The sequence below is a fragment of the Bos mutus genome, chromosome 10 (assembly GCF_027580195.1).
Source record: "Bos mutus isolate GX-2022 chromosome 10, NWIPB_WYAK_1.1, whole genome shotgun sequence".
NCBI classification, from domain to species: Eukaryota; Metazoa; Chordata; class Mammalia; order Artiodactyla; family Bovidae; genus Bos; species Bos mutus.
Window position 1 is genome coordinate 8,428,194 of NC_091626.1, and position 14,819 is coordinate 8,443,012.

General features: G+C 42.4%; 1 protein-coding gene across 1 annotated transcript in view; it reads right to left on the reverse strand.

Moving 5' to 3' along the window:
* Nucleotides 1–9,048, reverse strand: part of TBCA (tubulin folding cofactor A) — an 81,078-nt gene extending 72,030 nt beyond the window's left edge. The window contains exon 1 of the mRNA XM_070377252.1: nucleotides 8,890–9,048. Coding sequence (XP_070233353.1) covers nucleotides 8,890–8,942 — 53 coding nt within the window. The 5' untranslated portion in view covers nucleotides 8,943–9,048. The remainder of the gene's footprint in view (nucleotides 1–8,889) is intronic.
* Nucleotides 9,049–14,819: the final 5,771 nt, after the last annotated feature.

A 14,819-nucleotide genomic window follows, 5' to 3' on the forward strand; every position in this document is an offset into this window, starting at 1 on the left:
TAGAAAAGACCCTAATGCTGGGAAAGATTGAAGACAGGAGGAGAAGGGGATGACAGAGGATGAGATGGTTGGATGGCATCGCCAACTCAATGGACATGAGTTTGAGTAAGCTCTGGGAGTTGGTGATGGACAGGGAAGCCTGGCATGCTGCAGTCCATGGGGTGGAAAAGAGTTGGACACAACTGAGCTACTGAACTGAAGTTCCAGGGTCTCTCCTGGAGAGACTACACTGTTTATACATCTACAGAATGATGATGATAATAATGACGGCAGTTAGTAAATACTGAACACATATGAACATACACTGAACATAACGTCAGGCATTTGGGTTAAGTGCTTTACATGATTACCTTAAAATTTTCCAAACAACAGAACAAGAAAGATACTATCATTAACCCATTTTCCAGCTAAGAAAACTGGGGCTTTTAAAGGTTAAGAACTACAACGCTGTCACATCACAATTGATTCAATAGCTCCTACTGCTTATCAGGTCAAAAAATCCTTATAGAAGGACTTCTCTGGTGGTCCAGTGACTAAGACCCTGCACTCCCAAAGCTGAGGGCCAGGGTTCAATTCCCAGTCAGGGAACTAGATCGCACACGCAGCAACTAAGAGTTCACATGCCACAGTGAAGATCAAAGACTCCCATAGGATGCAACTAAGACCCGGAACAGCCAAATAAGTACTTTTTTTTTAAAGCTTACAAAATTATTTTTAAAAATCCTTACAGAATAAGACATGAATTTGTCCACTGGAAAGACTTCTACTGAACATATACTAGATGCCAACACCATACCAAGCGCTTCAAAGACAGAGGTTCTGAATGAGGCTGCTAAATAAATGATCTTTGGATCAGCATTGTTATTTTAAAACGAGCTCTATTTGGAAACATTAAACAGCATCACAGTTGGAATTTTGTTCTATTAATTGTATTATTGGAAATGGAAAGTTGGAATAGGAAGACCACACATTTAAGCATTTATATTTTAAATACTTCTGGACTACTATTTTTAACAAAAATTTCCAATCTGGCTTACCACAGATTTTAAACATTTTCTACGAAACAAAAAAATGCAATGAAAACACAGAACATATCTACACACACACACACACACACACACAGGAGTCAAAGAATCTTTCATTTCCATATTCAACTTGCAGAACAACACAGGTTGTGCTGGGAAACCATGGTCATGAGTGGCCTTAGCTTTCTTCCTTTCCAGCTGAGAGAGACATCTGGTTGCCAGCTGTGTAAGCTCCTAAGAGTCAGTTTGCCAAGTAGCTGGCAGAAGGTGGGAAAAGCTGACCACCTGCAATCCATTTTGACAATGACTTTGACCACTACTTTGGAGAACTGGATACGATACAGAAATTCCAAAGAGTTGGCTAAATTTCAAGGTAGGAAGTTGGCCATTTTGGCTGAACTTACTTTAACTCACATCAAAGGCCTATGATGTGGAAGAAGAGGAGAAAACACTAAAATATAAAAGTTACTAAAGCTTACAAGAAAAATTTACAAGGCCATGTCCTAAACCTCTCCCAGATAGTGTCCATCCTATTTTTAGCCATAATTACTTTAAAAGGGGTGAGTTTATACAATTACAACTAAAGGGGAAACAACAGACAAGTACAACTAATGGCGGAAAATCTCCATATAACATACGAGTCACTCATATTTTTCACGAAGTACATGTGTCATCCAGTTTTCACTTTTGGGTCAATATAAAATATGTAACAGCATATCTACACACTTAATGTGTTACATATATACTTAACAATGTGGCAATTTTACTTACCTCCTGTGCTTTTTTAATGCCTGCCATACAACATATGTGTGTGGGTGTGCCTGTGGGTGTATATATATAAATATATATGTCATACCTAGTTGTTTATTACAGGTATGGATATAAACAAACTTGGGAAGATGCAACAGTTTGGGAAAGGTCCTTGCTTTATAAAAAAAAAAAATCAATACAATTTCCCCACAGATCCATGATGTAAAATTCTATAATCAAGGCTTGTAGATTTGTAATTATGGTATGTCAGCTACATTTAAACAAGAGTGTTAAAAGATTGTTAAAGTTAAACTAACACAATTGCAGTGTGAATTGTCCTAGTCTCATTCTAATCTACTGGTGTCACTTTCATTTAATCAGAGAAAAACTATGGGCCAATGTCAGAGCTATTTCCAGTGCCCTAACATTCTTTGTTCACATTGGATTTTAAGCCATTACCAACCTAAAATGGTTATAAAAAGATATGTTTCAGAAAGCATTTTTAATCAATTAATTCACTCACCAATGGGCATTTTTAGCAAGCGTTATTGAAAAATAAGTTGACTTAAAGTTATTAAATAACCTCTTTCATGTTAAATGAATGAAAACATAGTCTTGCAGAAGAATTTCTTGAATTTACCATAAACACAGCTTTTAAAAAATCCTTATTTATAAACAGAAATCATACTTGGAAACTTATGGTAGACATATGTCATTTAGCTGAAATAACATATCAGCATTTAAAACATAAATGCTATTTTTTCTTCTGCTTCAGTGAAAAATGGGGCAAAGAGTATCTTTAATAAATGGTATTGAGAAAACTGGACAGCTATATGCAGAAGAATCAAATTGGACTACTTTCTCATACCATATACAAAAATAAGACTTAAAAGTAGTATCTGAAATCATAAAACTTCTAGAAGAAAAAATAGGTACTATACTTTTTCACATCAGTCTTAACAATATCTTTTTGGATCTGTCTCCTCAGGCAAGGGAAATAAAAACAAGAATAAACAAACTAACGGGACGAATCAAACTAAACACCTTTTGCACAACAAAGCAAACTACCAACAAAAGGGAAAAGTCACCTACGGAACTGTAGACGCTGTCTAAAGACACATTTCTGACAAAGAAAGGATTAATAACCAAACTATACAGAAAACCACACAGAACTCAAGATAAAAAAAAACCAAAAACCTGATTTGAAAAACAGAAAGATGGGTAGAAGACCTGAATAGACATTTTTCCAAAGGAGATACACAGATGGCCAACAGGGACATGAAAAGATGCTCAACACCACTCATCATCAGGGAAATGCAAGTTAAAACCACAATGAGATATCCCTCACACCTGTCAGAATGGCTACTGTCAAAAAGAAAACAATGGATGTGGAGAAAAGGAACCCTTGTGTACTGCTGATGGAAATGTAAATTGGCGCAACCAGTATGGGAAACAGTATGGGATTCCTCAAAAAATTAAAAATAAAACCACCATATGATCCAGTGATTCCACTCTTGAGTATTTATCAAAAAATACCCAAAAATACTAATGTAAAAGATACATACATTCCTATGTTCTTTGCAGCATTTGCAAAGTGCCCATGAATTTGTTGTTGCTGTTGTTATTGTCGTTCAGTCACTAAGCTGTGTCCAACTCTTTGTGACACCATGGACTGAAGCATGCGAGGTTCCTCTCTCATCTCCTGGAGTTTGCTCAAACTCATTTCCACTGAGTCCATGAACAGAGGAATGGGTAAAGAAAAATGTGATTGATAAACACAATACACACATACAATGGAATATTAGCCGTAAAGAAGAATGAAATCTTGCCATTTGTGACAACATGGATGGACTTAGAGAGTCTTATGCCAAGTGAAATAAGTCAGAAAAAAACCAAATACTGTACGATTTACTTAAATGTGGGATCTAAAGAACAAAACAAATGAACAAATATAACTAAAGAGAAACAGACTCAAACATAGAATAAACAGGTGGTTGCCCAAGGGGAAGCATATAGGGGGAGGGAAATAATTGGGAGAGATTAAGAGGTATAAGCTTCAGTTATAAAATATTAATAATGTGTCATGGCTACCAAGGGGGAAAGGGGAGGTGGGAAGAATCGGGAGACTGGGATTGACATATATGCACTTTGATAGTACGCATAAAATAGAGAACTAACCAGAACATACTATACAGCACAGGGAACTCTACTCAGTGCTCTGTGGTGACCTAAATGGGAAGGAAACCCAAAGAAAGGGGTACATGTAGAGCTGATTCACCTTGCAGTACAGAAAAAACTAACACAACACAGTGAAGCAACTATACTCTAGTAAAAATTAATTTAAAAAAACTATCTCAATAAAACCAGAAGAAAAAAAACAATGCCACATCTTCTTCAGATAAAATTATTTTCTAAATCACCATAATTTAATATAAAAAAAGGCTACTATGGCAAAACTTCATGTTTACAGGATGCATTTAAATTTTAACTTAAGTAAAGTACAATATTTAATTCACAGTTGTACTATCATCAAATAGTCTCCACATAATCACAGCACACAGAAAACAGTGCTATGTTTGGTAGGCATGTAAACACTAATAGAAATCATCCTGGTTTGCGTGAGACTTTCCCAACTTCAGCACTGTAGGTTCCACATCCTGGAAACCCTTCAGTCCCAAGTAAACCCTACAAGTGATGCCAGTGAGACACTAGGGGGAAGGGAAGGGGAAGAACAGATGTACAGTTCTGCACTGGAAAAGAAGAAATTTGGAGTCATATTTGGTAATCCTTGCTAGGACTGCCAGATTAGCTGGGACCCAGTCACAGATAAGTAGATCTAGCAATCTGGAGCATGGATTCAAATCTTTAAAAAGAGCCTGCCAGAGCCAAACCTACCAACCAATACCCACTAACAATGAATCACATGTGAACACTGGCTACTTCTTAAAGTACCTTAGTATAATTACTCACTCTGAGTACACATATATCTCCATAGTTCACAGCCAGAATTATCCCTGAGAAAGCAATCATGTTGCAGGGAAAGAGATATTTGGCAAGTCCTAGGAGTGAGAAACTCAGCACCAAGTCAGAATCAATGCTGTCTAACTAACAACCCTTTCCTAGTAACTGGACTCTCCTGTTTCTAGGAATCTAACCTCTTCTCCTGAAATCTATTTCTGGAAGTCAGATCCTTTGCCTCTGTTACAATGTGAGGTAACAAAGTTTCTCTATGACCAGAGCACTGTTGAGGCTTCTTTCCTTACAGTCTGAAGTCACTGTTTGGCCAACATGCTGAAAAGTGCATCTTTCCACTCACTGTTTGATCTCCCTGTTGCCAAATACCACCATCTATTTATTGCCTGTTTCCATACTCCAGTAACATTCCATCTGCCTGCCCAGATTTCTTTCTAAATTAAAGCCCACTACAGGGAATTCCTTGATCACCTGAAGAATTTTAGCACATCTGATTAGACACTAAACTCTTAAGAATTTACCCTCCCTAGTACTGCTGCTGCTGCTACTAAGTCACTTCCGCTGCTACTAAGTCGCTTTCAACCCCATAGACGGCAGCCCACCAGGCTCCCCCATCCCTGGGATTCTCCAGGCAAGAACACTGGAGTGGGTTGCCATTTCCTTCTCCAATGCATGAGAGTGAAAAGTGAAAGTGAAGTCGCCCAGTCGTGTCTAACTCTTAGCAACCCCATGGACTGCAGCCTACCAGGCTCCTAGATTTTTCCAGTACAGCCTACCCAAACTGAACTCTAGGACTAATACCTAGAATATATTTCTAAGTGGCTTTCAATTCCTGGAAAGAAAACTGAAGGAATTCAGGGCTTGAATGACTTATAAATCTCTTTTTCCAAATAAAAGTTGTTACTTCTGAAGATAAATGAGGCTATGGGAAATGAACATCTTGACTAGAAAAAAGGTGCTGAGACCAGAAATTGAATTTTAGATGACTGCTTTCTAAAACCAATGCTTTTATGAACGGGAATTCATAAAACCAAGAACATGTCTGAATCATGAAACTAATTGAGAAGACTCTGAAACTAAATTTGCAGAGGAAAAAAAATGCATATAATGCATCTAAAAAATGCATCTTTTTTATAATAAAAGATGTTTAACTTATATAGAGAAGAATATAATGAAGACAAATGACCATTCATCTCCAACAATTACTAACGTGTTGCCACATATGCCTCATCTATTCTCCTTCCTTTGCTGAAGTAAAACATAGAATTCTAAAAAACAGCATGCTAAGGCAGATGTTGGAAGGAGTCAAAGTAAAATAATTTTCAGGAAAAAGTAACAGAAGAGAGAATAGCAAAAATATTTACAGGTTGAGAGTTACCTACCAAGGCAAAATGTGGTTAATAAAAAGCTAAAATACAAGTTTTACAGCTTTTTAAACCATATCTCATTTCAGTACATACAGACAAGCTCTAACCAAAATGCCAACAGAACAGCCATGAAAAAATATACAGTAGGCACTTGATTAATTTATAATTTGAGATATTACAGTAAATTATGAAAGGATTTCATTAAAATGATAAATATATGTAAGTATAAAGAATCAAAATTAAACTTTGATAATGCTCTATTATTGAAATAAAATGAAAACAAAACTTTATTTCCGAGCAGCATCTATACGTACTTAGGAATTTTTGAAAGCCTAGAAACGTAATTATGCAAATAAGTGTTTGTGGTTGTGCCCAGTCATGTCCTCTCCTTCCAACCCCAGGGACTGTAGCCTGCCAGCCTCCTCTGCCCATGGAATTTTCCGGGCAAAAATACTGGGGTGTGTTGCCATTTTCCACTCCAGGGAACCTTTCCTACCAAGGGACCTAACTCCCATCTCTTGTGTCTCCTGGACTGGCAAGCAGGTCCTTTACCACCGCACCGCCTGGGATGTCCCAAATCAGCGTGTCTCCCAAAATAACAAATGTTGGTGAGGATGTGGGGAAGAGGGAATCCTTGTACACTGTGGGGAGGAATGGAAATTGCTGCAGCCACTATGGTAAACGGCATCAAGGTTCCTCAAAACCTAAAAACAGAACCACCATATGCTCCAGCAATTCCACTCCTGGGTAGTTATCTGAAGAAAATGAAAACACCAAATTTGAAAAGACACATGCACCCCAATGTTCAGAGCAGCATTATTTACAAAAGCAAAGCTATGGAAGCAACCTGAGTATCCATCAACTGACGAATGCATACAGAAAACGTCACTCACAGACACCGTAGGCTACTACTCAGCCATAAAAAAGAACGGAATTCTGCCATTTGCAACAATATAGATGGACCTGGAGGGCATTAGGACCAGTGAAGTCAGTCAGACAGAGAAAGACAAATACTGTATGTTATCATAAAATGTGGAATCTAAACAATAAAACACACTAATGAATATGGCAAATCAGGAACTGACTCACAGAGCCAACTAGTGGCTACCAGGTGGGTAAGGGAATGGACAGCACAGGGAATGCAGTCAATGTAACAACTTTAAATGGAGAATAAAAAATAAAATTCTGAATCTCTATGTTATATACCTGAAATTACTACTGTAAATCAACTATACCTCAATAAAAAAGAAGTCATTTCTCATGACTTTCCATCTAAAGCACTCTTCATCATATCCTTTTGGATATATATGGCAAATCATTTTGCCAAATAGATTTATAAAAATGACATAACCGAAGTAAGCAAAACAAAAGTGAACAACAGAACTCTGGGGTGAGTAACAGTGCAAATTATGTTTTCAATTACACATCTCAACTCTCCTCCTATTATCACACATTAAAAAAATACCCTTGGGGTGGGGCACTGCAACTTAAAAGATTGTAGGTTAGAAACCTCAGTTCTTTGCCTGCTCTGCCACTAACTAGCAATGACCCCGAACAAGTTTATTTTTTCTATTTCAACTTCAAAGCTCAGTTTCTCATTTGTAAAACAGGAATACAAATCATAGTATTAGTCAACATGTACTGGTACTTTCCACATACTGTTAAACACAACAGCAGGTGCTACAACTGCATGAGGCTGGTACTCCATTTTACAAAGGGGGAAACTGAGGCAGATGTAATGTCTTCAACAGTACATAACATGGCAGAATCAAGACTCGAGCCCAAGCAGTCTCACTTCAGAAAAGCTGTCCACTTCACTACGACTCATCCTGTCTCCTTAACTGCCTTAACAATAACAGTTTCTAGGAGAGGACAGTGTAAGGCTCTACTAATAAGCCTCAGAGGCAACAGCTTCGTTAAGTGAATCCATTCTCCCCTTTGCCTTGTCATCCCTCTGGTGAAAAATATCAACACAGGGAGGAAAGGTGTGCAAAAAGGAAGAAGCCAGAGAGCTAGGATTAGACAGATTTACTGCCAAATTAACCTGCTTCTTCAGAAGGCTGTTCATCTTTTCTCTTGGAAGTTTGATCTTTTGGGGTCTGAACAATAAAGTTCTCACAAGCACTCCAGTGTCTAACCACGGCTGGAATAACGACGAACTACCAGACTGGCCTACCCAGGATGGCTGCTTATCCTACAGGCTCTGGGGCGAGCCGCGGGGACGCTAGCCGGGGAGAGCGAGGCCTCGGAAGTTTGTCGAGAGCGCTGGAAGCTCACGGCCCAGATTGGGACTGTCCCGCCTGCCATGTTGGATGACAGGGCGCCCGCCTGCTCCCATTTCGGATGAAGGCGGCCTCGGGACGCCCTCCTAAACTTCTGAACGGGCTCGCGCCTCCACCTGAGCGCAGGTAGAGGCCTGGAAGCGCCCCCTCCGGCCAGGTTCTCCGGGGAGACCCGGAGCACGACCGCAGTGGGCCGGGCCGCCGCCCTCCGTCTCCTCGGCCGCGGGCGCGGGAGGGGTGCGGCCCAGGGACGCTTGCCTCTCCCCCGCCGGGCTTTCGAAGGAACGGGCGCGGGGTGCGGAGGGGCCAGGCCGGCGGGCTCGGGCACCCGCGCGCCCCCTCCGTCCCCGCCCCGAGCCCACCGGCCGCGGAGCCCCACGTGAGGCCTGGAGCCCGGGGCCCGCCTCGGGCCTGCGCTCCGCCGGGCCCCTCGGGCCGCCGTGAGGTGAGGGAGAGGAGGCAGCAGTCGCGGCGCCGCTTCCGGCTCCTTACCGCTTCACCACGCCGGTTTTGATCTTGATCTGCCTTACGCGAGGATCGGCCATGGTCCCTCGAGCGCCGCGGAAAGGAGGGGCTGAGAACCGGGGTAACCGTGGAGAGAGACCGCGCGAAGGAGGCGGGTCTGTCGGCGTAGCCGGCGCTGCCCGGCGCGCGTGCGCACACCCCGCCGCGGCCCCGGCTCCGCTCACCGCTTACCGCCCTGCCCTGCCCTGCCTCCACACTCCCGCGGGCCGGGGGCGGGGGGACAGTGGGCCGCGGGCCGGTCGCCGCTTACCGCCCTGCCCTGCCTCCACCCAGTTCCCTGGTCGCGAACCTGCCCTCGTCTAGCTCAAATCGCTTCTCTTTTAGTTCTTGAACAAGCCTCCTTTTAGTGTGGATACAAGTTAGCACTTTTCCCGCGTCTCCGCAATCTGGGCTTTGGGGAAACTTCAGTGTCTCCCCGGACAGGCTGCTTTGGCCATGGGATTGCTTTGCGAGATTATCTACTTAACGGACGGAGTAACCCAAAAATAGAAGATATTTTCGGTGTCATTATTTTATGTAAATAGGGCAGAATGATGCAGGTTTAAAGAAATAAAACACCATCACTCACGTAGTTAAGAGAAGCCTTACCCTCTAGTCCAGACCTCTGCATTTATGTGGATAAATGTACCTAATAAATAGTCATCACCTCAAGTGTATCTTAAACATTCCACTTAGAAAATTTGTGTGACACAAAAAGCTTGGGCTTCGTGATCAAATCAACCCGCAGGCATTCGGGGTTTTACCCTTTAATGGTTAGATGACACTGGACACGTAGGCCACTTAACCTCATTGCTGAGCCTTTTTCCTTGTATGCAAAATAGAAAAATTAATGTCCACTTTCAGAGTAGGGGCTTCCCTGGTGGCTCAGATGGTAAAGAATCCTCCTGCAATGCGGAAGACCTGGGTTCAATCCCTGGGTTGGGAAGATCCCCTGGAGAAGGGAAAGGCTACCCAATCCAGTATTCTGACCTGGAGAATTCGATGCTGTATAGTCCATGGGGTCGCAAAGAGTCTGACACAACTGAGCGACTTTCACTTACAGAGTAGATATGAAGGTTGACACATAATAGATACTCAACAGTTTTTTACTATTGCTTTATATTTTCATTCCAATCCCAAAGAAAGGCAATGCCAAAGAATGCTCAAACTACCGCACAATTGCACTCATCTCACATGCTAGTAAAGTAATGCTCAAAATTCTCCAAGCCAGGCTTCAGCAATATGTGAACCATGAACTTCCTGATGTTCAAGCTGGTTTTAGAAAAGGCAGAGGAACCAGAGATCAAATTGCCAACATCCACTGGATCATCAAAAAAACAAGAGAGTTCCAGAAAAAACATCTATTTCTGCTTTATTGACTATGCCAAAGCCTTTGACTGTGTGGATCACAATAAACTGTGGAAAATTCTGAAAGAGATGGGAATACCAGACCACCTGACCTGCCTCTTGAGAAATCTGTATGCAGGTCAGGAAGCAACAGTTAGAACTGGACATGGAACAACAGACTGGTTCCAAATAGGAAAAGGAGTACGTCAAGGCTGTACATTGTCACCCTGTTTATTTAACTTACATGCAGAGTACATCATGAGAAACGCTGGACTGAAAGCACAAGCTGGAATCAAGATTGCCAGGAGAGATATCAATAACCTCAGATATGCAGATGACACCACCCTTATGGCAGAAAGTGAAGAGGAACTCAAAAGCCTCTTGATGAAAGTAAAAGTAGAGAGTGAAAAAGTTGGCTTAAAGCTCAACATTCAGAAAACGAAGATCATGGCATCCGATCCCATCACTTCGTGGGAAATAAATGCAGAAACAGTGTCAGACTTTATTTTGGGGGGCTCCAAAATCACTGCAGATGGTGACTGCAGCCATGAAATTAAAAGACGCTTACTCCTTGGAAGGAAAGTTATGACCAACCTAGATATTGGGAGAAGGCAATGGCAACCCACTCCAGTACTCTTGCCTGGAAAATCCCATGGTCAGAGGAGCCTGGTACGCTGCAGCCCATGGGGTTGCTAAGAGTCGGGCACGACTGAGCAACTTCACTTTCACTTTTCACTTTCATGCATTGGAGAAGGAAATGGCAACCCACTCCGGTGTTCTTGCCTGGAGAATCCCAGGGACAGAGGAGCCTGGTGGGCTGCCATCTATGGGGTTGCACAGAGTCGGACACGACTGAAGCGACTTAGCAGCAGCAGATAGCATATTAAAAAGCAGAGACATTACTTTGCCAACAAAGCTTCGTCTAGTCAAGGCTATGGTTTTTCCTGTGGTCATGTATGGATGTGAGAGTTGGACTGTGAAGAAGGCTGAGCGCCGAAGAATTGATGCTTTTGAACTGTGGTGTTGGAGAAGACTCTTGAGAGTCCCATGGACTGCAAGGAGATCCAACCAGTCCATTCTGAAGGAGATCAACCCTGGGATTTCTTTGGAAGGAATGATGCTAAAGCTGAAACTTCAGTACTTTGGCCACCTCATGGGAAGAGTTGACTCATTGGAAAAGACTCTGATGCTGGGAGGGATTGGGGGCAGGAGGAGAAGGGGATGACAGAGGATGAGATGGCTGGATGGCATCACTAACTCAATGGACGTGAGTCTGAGTGAACTCCGGGAGTTGGTGATGGACAGGGAGGCCTGGCGTGCTGCGATTCATGGGGTCGCAAAGAGTCGGACACGACTGAGCAACTGATCTGATCTGATATATTTCCAAAATACCTCTCTATTGCACAAAATGAGGCAGGCCTCCAGTGAGCTCCATCTGCCCTCTTCCTGATGGGGTCCCCCAGGGAACGCAGGGCAGTGCTCCTTTCTTTTCTAGCTTCTTGGTATCATTCTTCAAAAACCTCACTGTCTTTACCCTTCCCTACACTTGCTTTCCTTCTGGCTTCTGTGACTAGCTATGGATATTAGGTCAAGACCCTGATAGTTCAAGAACTTCAGTATAAATCCAACATCAAAGTGCACCTCCTGGGGACTTCCCTGGTGGTCCAGTGGTTAACATGGTGCTCCCAAAGCAGGGGGCACAGGTTTTATCCCTGGTTGGGGAACTAGATCCCATGTGCTGCAACAAAAGCTATCACACAGGGCAAGTAAGACCTGGCACAGCTAAATAAATAAACAAACATTTAAAAAAGAAAACCACCTCCTGGAGGAAGTCTAGCAAGACTGACCTCTGTCTATTTCATGCTCCTTGGATACTTTGGAATCACCCAAAATTCATTTTTATTTGGGTTATCTTTCTTTTTAAAATCTATGTTTGAGTTCTTCATGAGAATGTGCTTACTTAACTCTTCATTGGATTACAAGCCTCTTTAGAGACAAAAACCTTGTCTTCTATAAATCTTCCTCTCCTAATCTCCTCCTGTGTTCAGTATACAGCAGGTGTTAAATTCAATAAATATTGTCATCGTACTGGTTGGCATACGGAAATACAATTTCAAGTGACACAGTAGAGCTATGACATATGGGATGGGAGGAGTAAAAGTAAAAAACAGAAGAAAAAAAAAAAAAACAATGGGACTCACCACAGCAAAATGCTACAATCAGAAATCCAGTAGATCATTAATATAAAGTTATTAGCTAACCCCTTAAGCCAAAGAAACAATAACAGTAAAACCAAACATCCAAAGATTGTGAAGCTAGGGTTCTTGCTACTGTCAAGGATCTTCCTTCAGTCAGGCAACAAAAACTTTGTAACACTTCATTCTTTGCTTTTTGCCATGGTTTCTAGAACCTCAGACCTCAGTTTTGCACTTTTTGCAGCTTTTCCCTCAGCCTAGGTTTTTGATGTAAATACCTACTATCTCACCAAACCCCCAACTCTGCCTCCACCCATTTGCTTTTTTTCCCTTTGTTTTAATGATCTTGTATGTGTGAACCAGTAATAAATAAATGTAATATACCAGCCAAAAGACCTTTGCTGCTGCTGTATACACCCAATCCTACGCTCAGGCCTTCCCCAATGAACGGCTCAGCAGGTAAAGAATCTGCCTGCAACGCAGGAGACACAGGAGACGCTGGTTTGATCCTTGGGTCCAGAAGATCACCTGGAGAAGGATACAGCAACCCACTTCAGTATTCTTGCCTGGGAAATCCCATGGACAGAGAAGCCTGGCGACCTACACTTCAAATGGTCACAAAGAGCTGGACATGACTGAGCACCTGAGCACACAGCACATGGCCAGGCCCGCAGTGTGTGTTTCATCTGTGTCTATGTGTCTATACTGTATGCTTGAGGCTATGCGTTAAGATCATAGTGTTTGGCCCCATGCCTAAAGATAGGGGATAGGCAGAATGTTTCCCAGTGTCAGGAATTTAGAGTAGTGGTTAAAAGCATGAACTCTGGGGCCAAACTGCCTAGAGTCACTTTCCAGCTCTCAGTTCAGTTCGGTTCAGTCGCTCAGTCGTGACTCTTTGTGACCCCATGAATTGCAGCATGCCAGGACTCCTTGTCCATCACCAACTCCCAGAGTTCACTCAGACTCACGTCCATTGAGTCAGTGATGCCATCCAGCCATCTCATCCTCTGTCGTCCCCTTCTCCTCCTGCCCCCGATCCCTCCCACCATCAGAGTCTTTTCCAATGAGTCAACTCTTCACATGAGGTGGCCAAAGTACTGGAATTTCAGCTTTAGCATCAGTCCTTCCAAAGAACACCCAGGGCTGATCTCCTTTAGAATGGACTGGTTGGATCTCCTTGCAGTCCATGGGACTCTCAAGAGTCTTCTCCAACACCACAGTTCAAAAGCATCAATTCTTCAGCACTTAGCTTTCTTCACAGTCCAACTCTCACATCCATACATGACCACAGGAAAAACCATAGCCTTGGCTAGACGGACCTTTGTTGGCAAAGTAATGTCTCTGCTTTTCAATATGCTATCTAAGTTGGTCATAACTTTCTTTCCAAGGAGTAAACGTCTTTGAATTTCATGGCTGCAGTCACTATCTGCAGTGATTTTGGAGCCCCAAAAATAAAGTCTGACACTGTTTCCACTGTTTCCCCATCTATTTCCCAGGAAGTGATGGGACCAGATGCCATGATCTTCGTTTTCTGAATGTTGAGCTTTAAGCCAACTTTTTCACTCTCTTCTTTCACTGTCATCAAGAGGCTTTTTAGTTCCTCTTCACTTTCTGCCATAAGGGTGGTGTCATCTGGATATTTGAGGTTATTGACATGTCTCCCGGCAATCTTGATTCCAGCTTGTGCTTCTTCCAGCCCAGCGTTTCTCATGATGTATTCTGCATAGAAGTTAAATAAATAGGGTGACAATATACAGCCTTGACGTACTCCTTTTCCTATTTGGAACCAGTCTGTTATTCCATGTCCAGTTCTAACTGTTGCTTCCTGACCTGCATATAGGTTTTTCAAGAGGCAGGTCAGGTGGTCTGGTATTCCCATCTCTTTCAGAATTTTCCAGTTTATTGTGATCCACACAGTCAAAGGATTTGGTATAGTCAATAAAGCAGAAATAGATGTTTTTTCTGGAACTCTCTTGCTTTTTCCATGATCCACCAGATGTTGGCAATTTGATCTCTGGTTCCTCTGCCTTTCCTAAAACCAGCTTGAACATCTGGAAGTTCACAGCTCACGTATTGCTGAAGCCTGGCTTGGAGAATTTTGAGCATTACTTTACTAGCGTGTGAGATGACTGCAATTGTGCGGTAGTTTGAGCATTCTTTGGCATTGCCTTTCTTTGAGATTGGAATGAAAACGGACCTTTTCCAGTCCTCTGGCCACTGCTGAGTTTTCCAGAGTTGCTGGCATATTGAGTGCAGCACTTTCACAGCATCATCTTTCAGGATTTGAAATAGCTCAACTGGAATTCCATCACCTCCACTAGCTTTGTTCATAGTGATGCTTTCTAAGGCCCACTTGACTTCACATTCCAGGATATC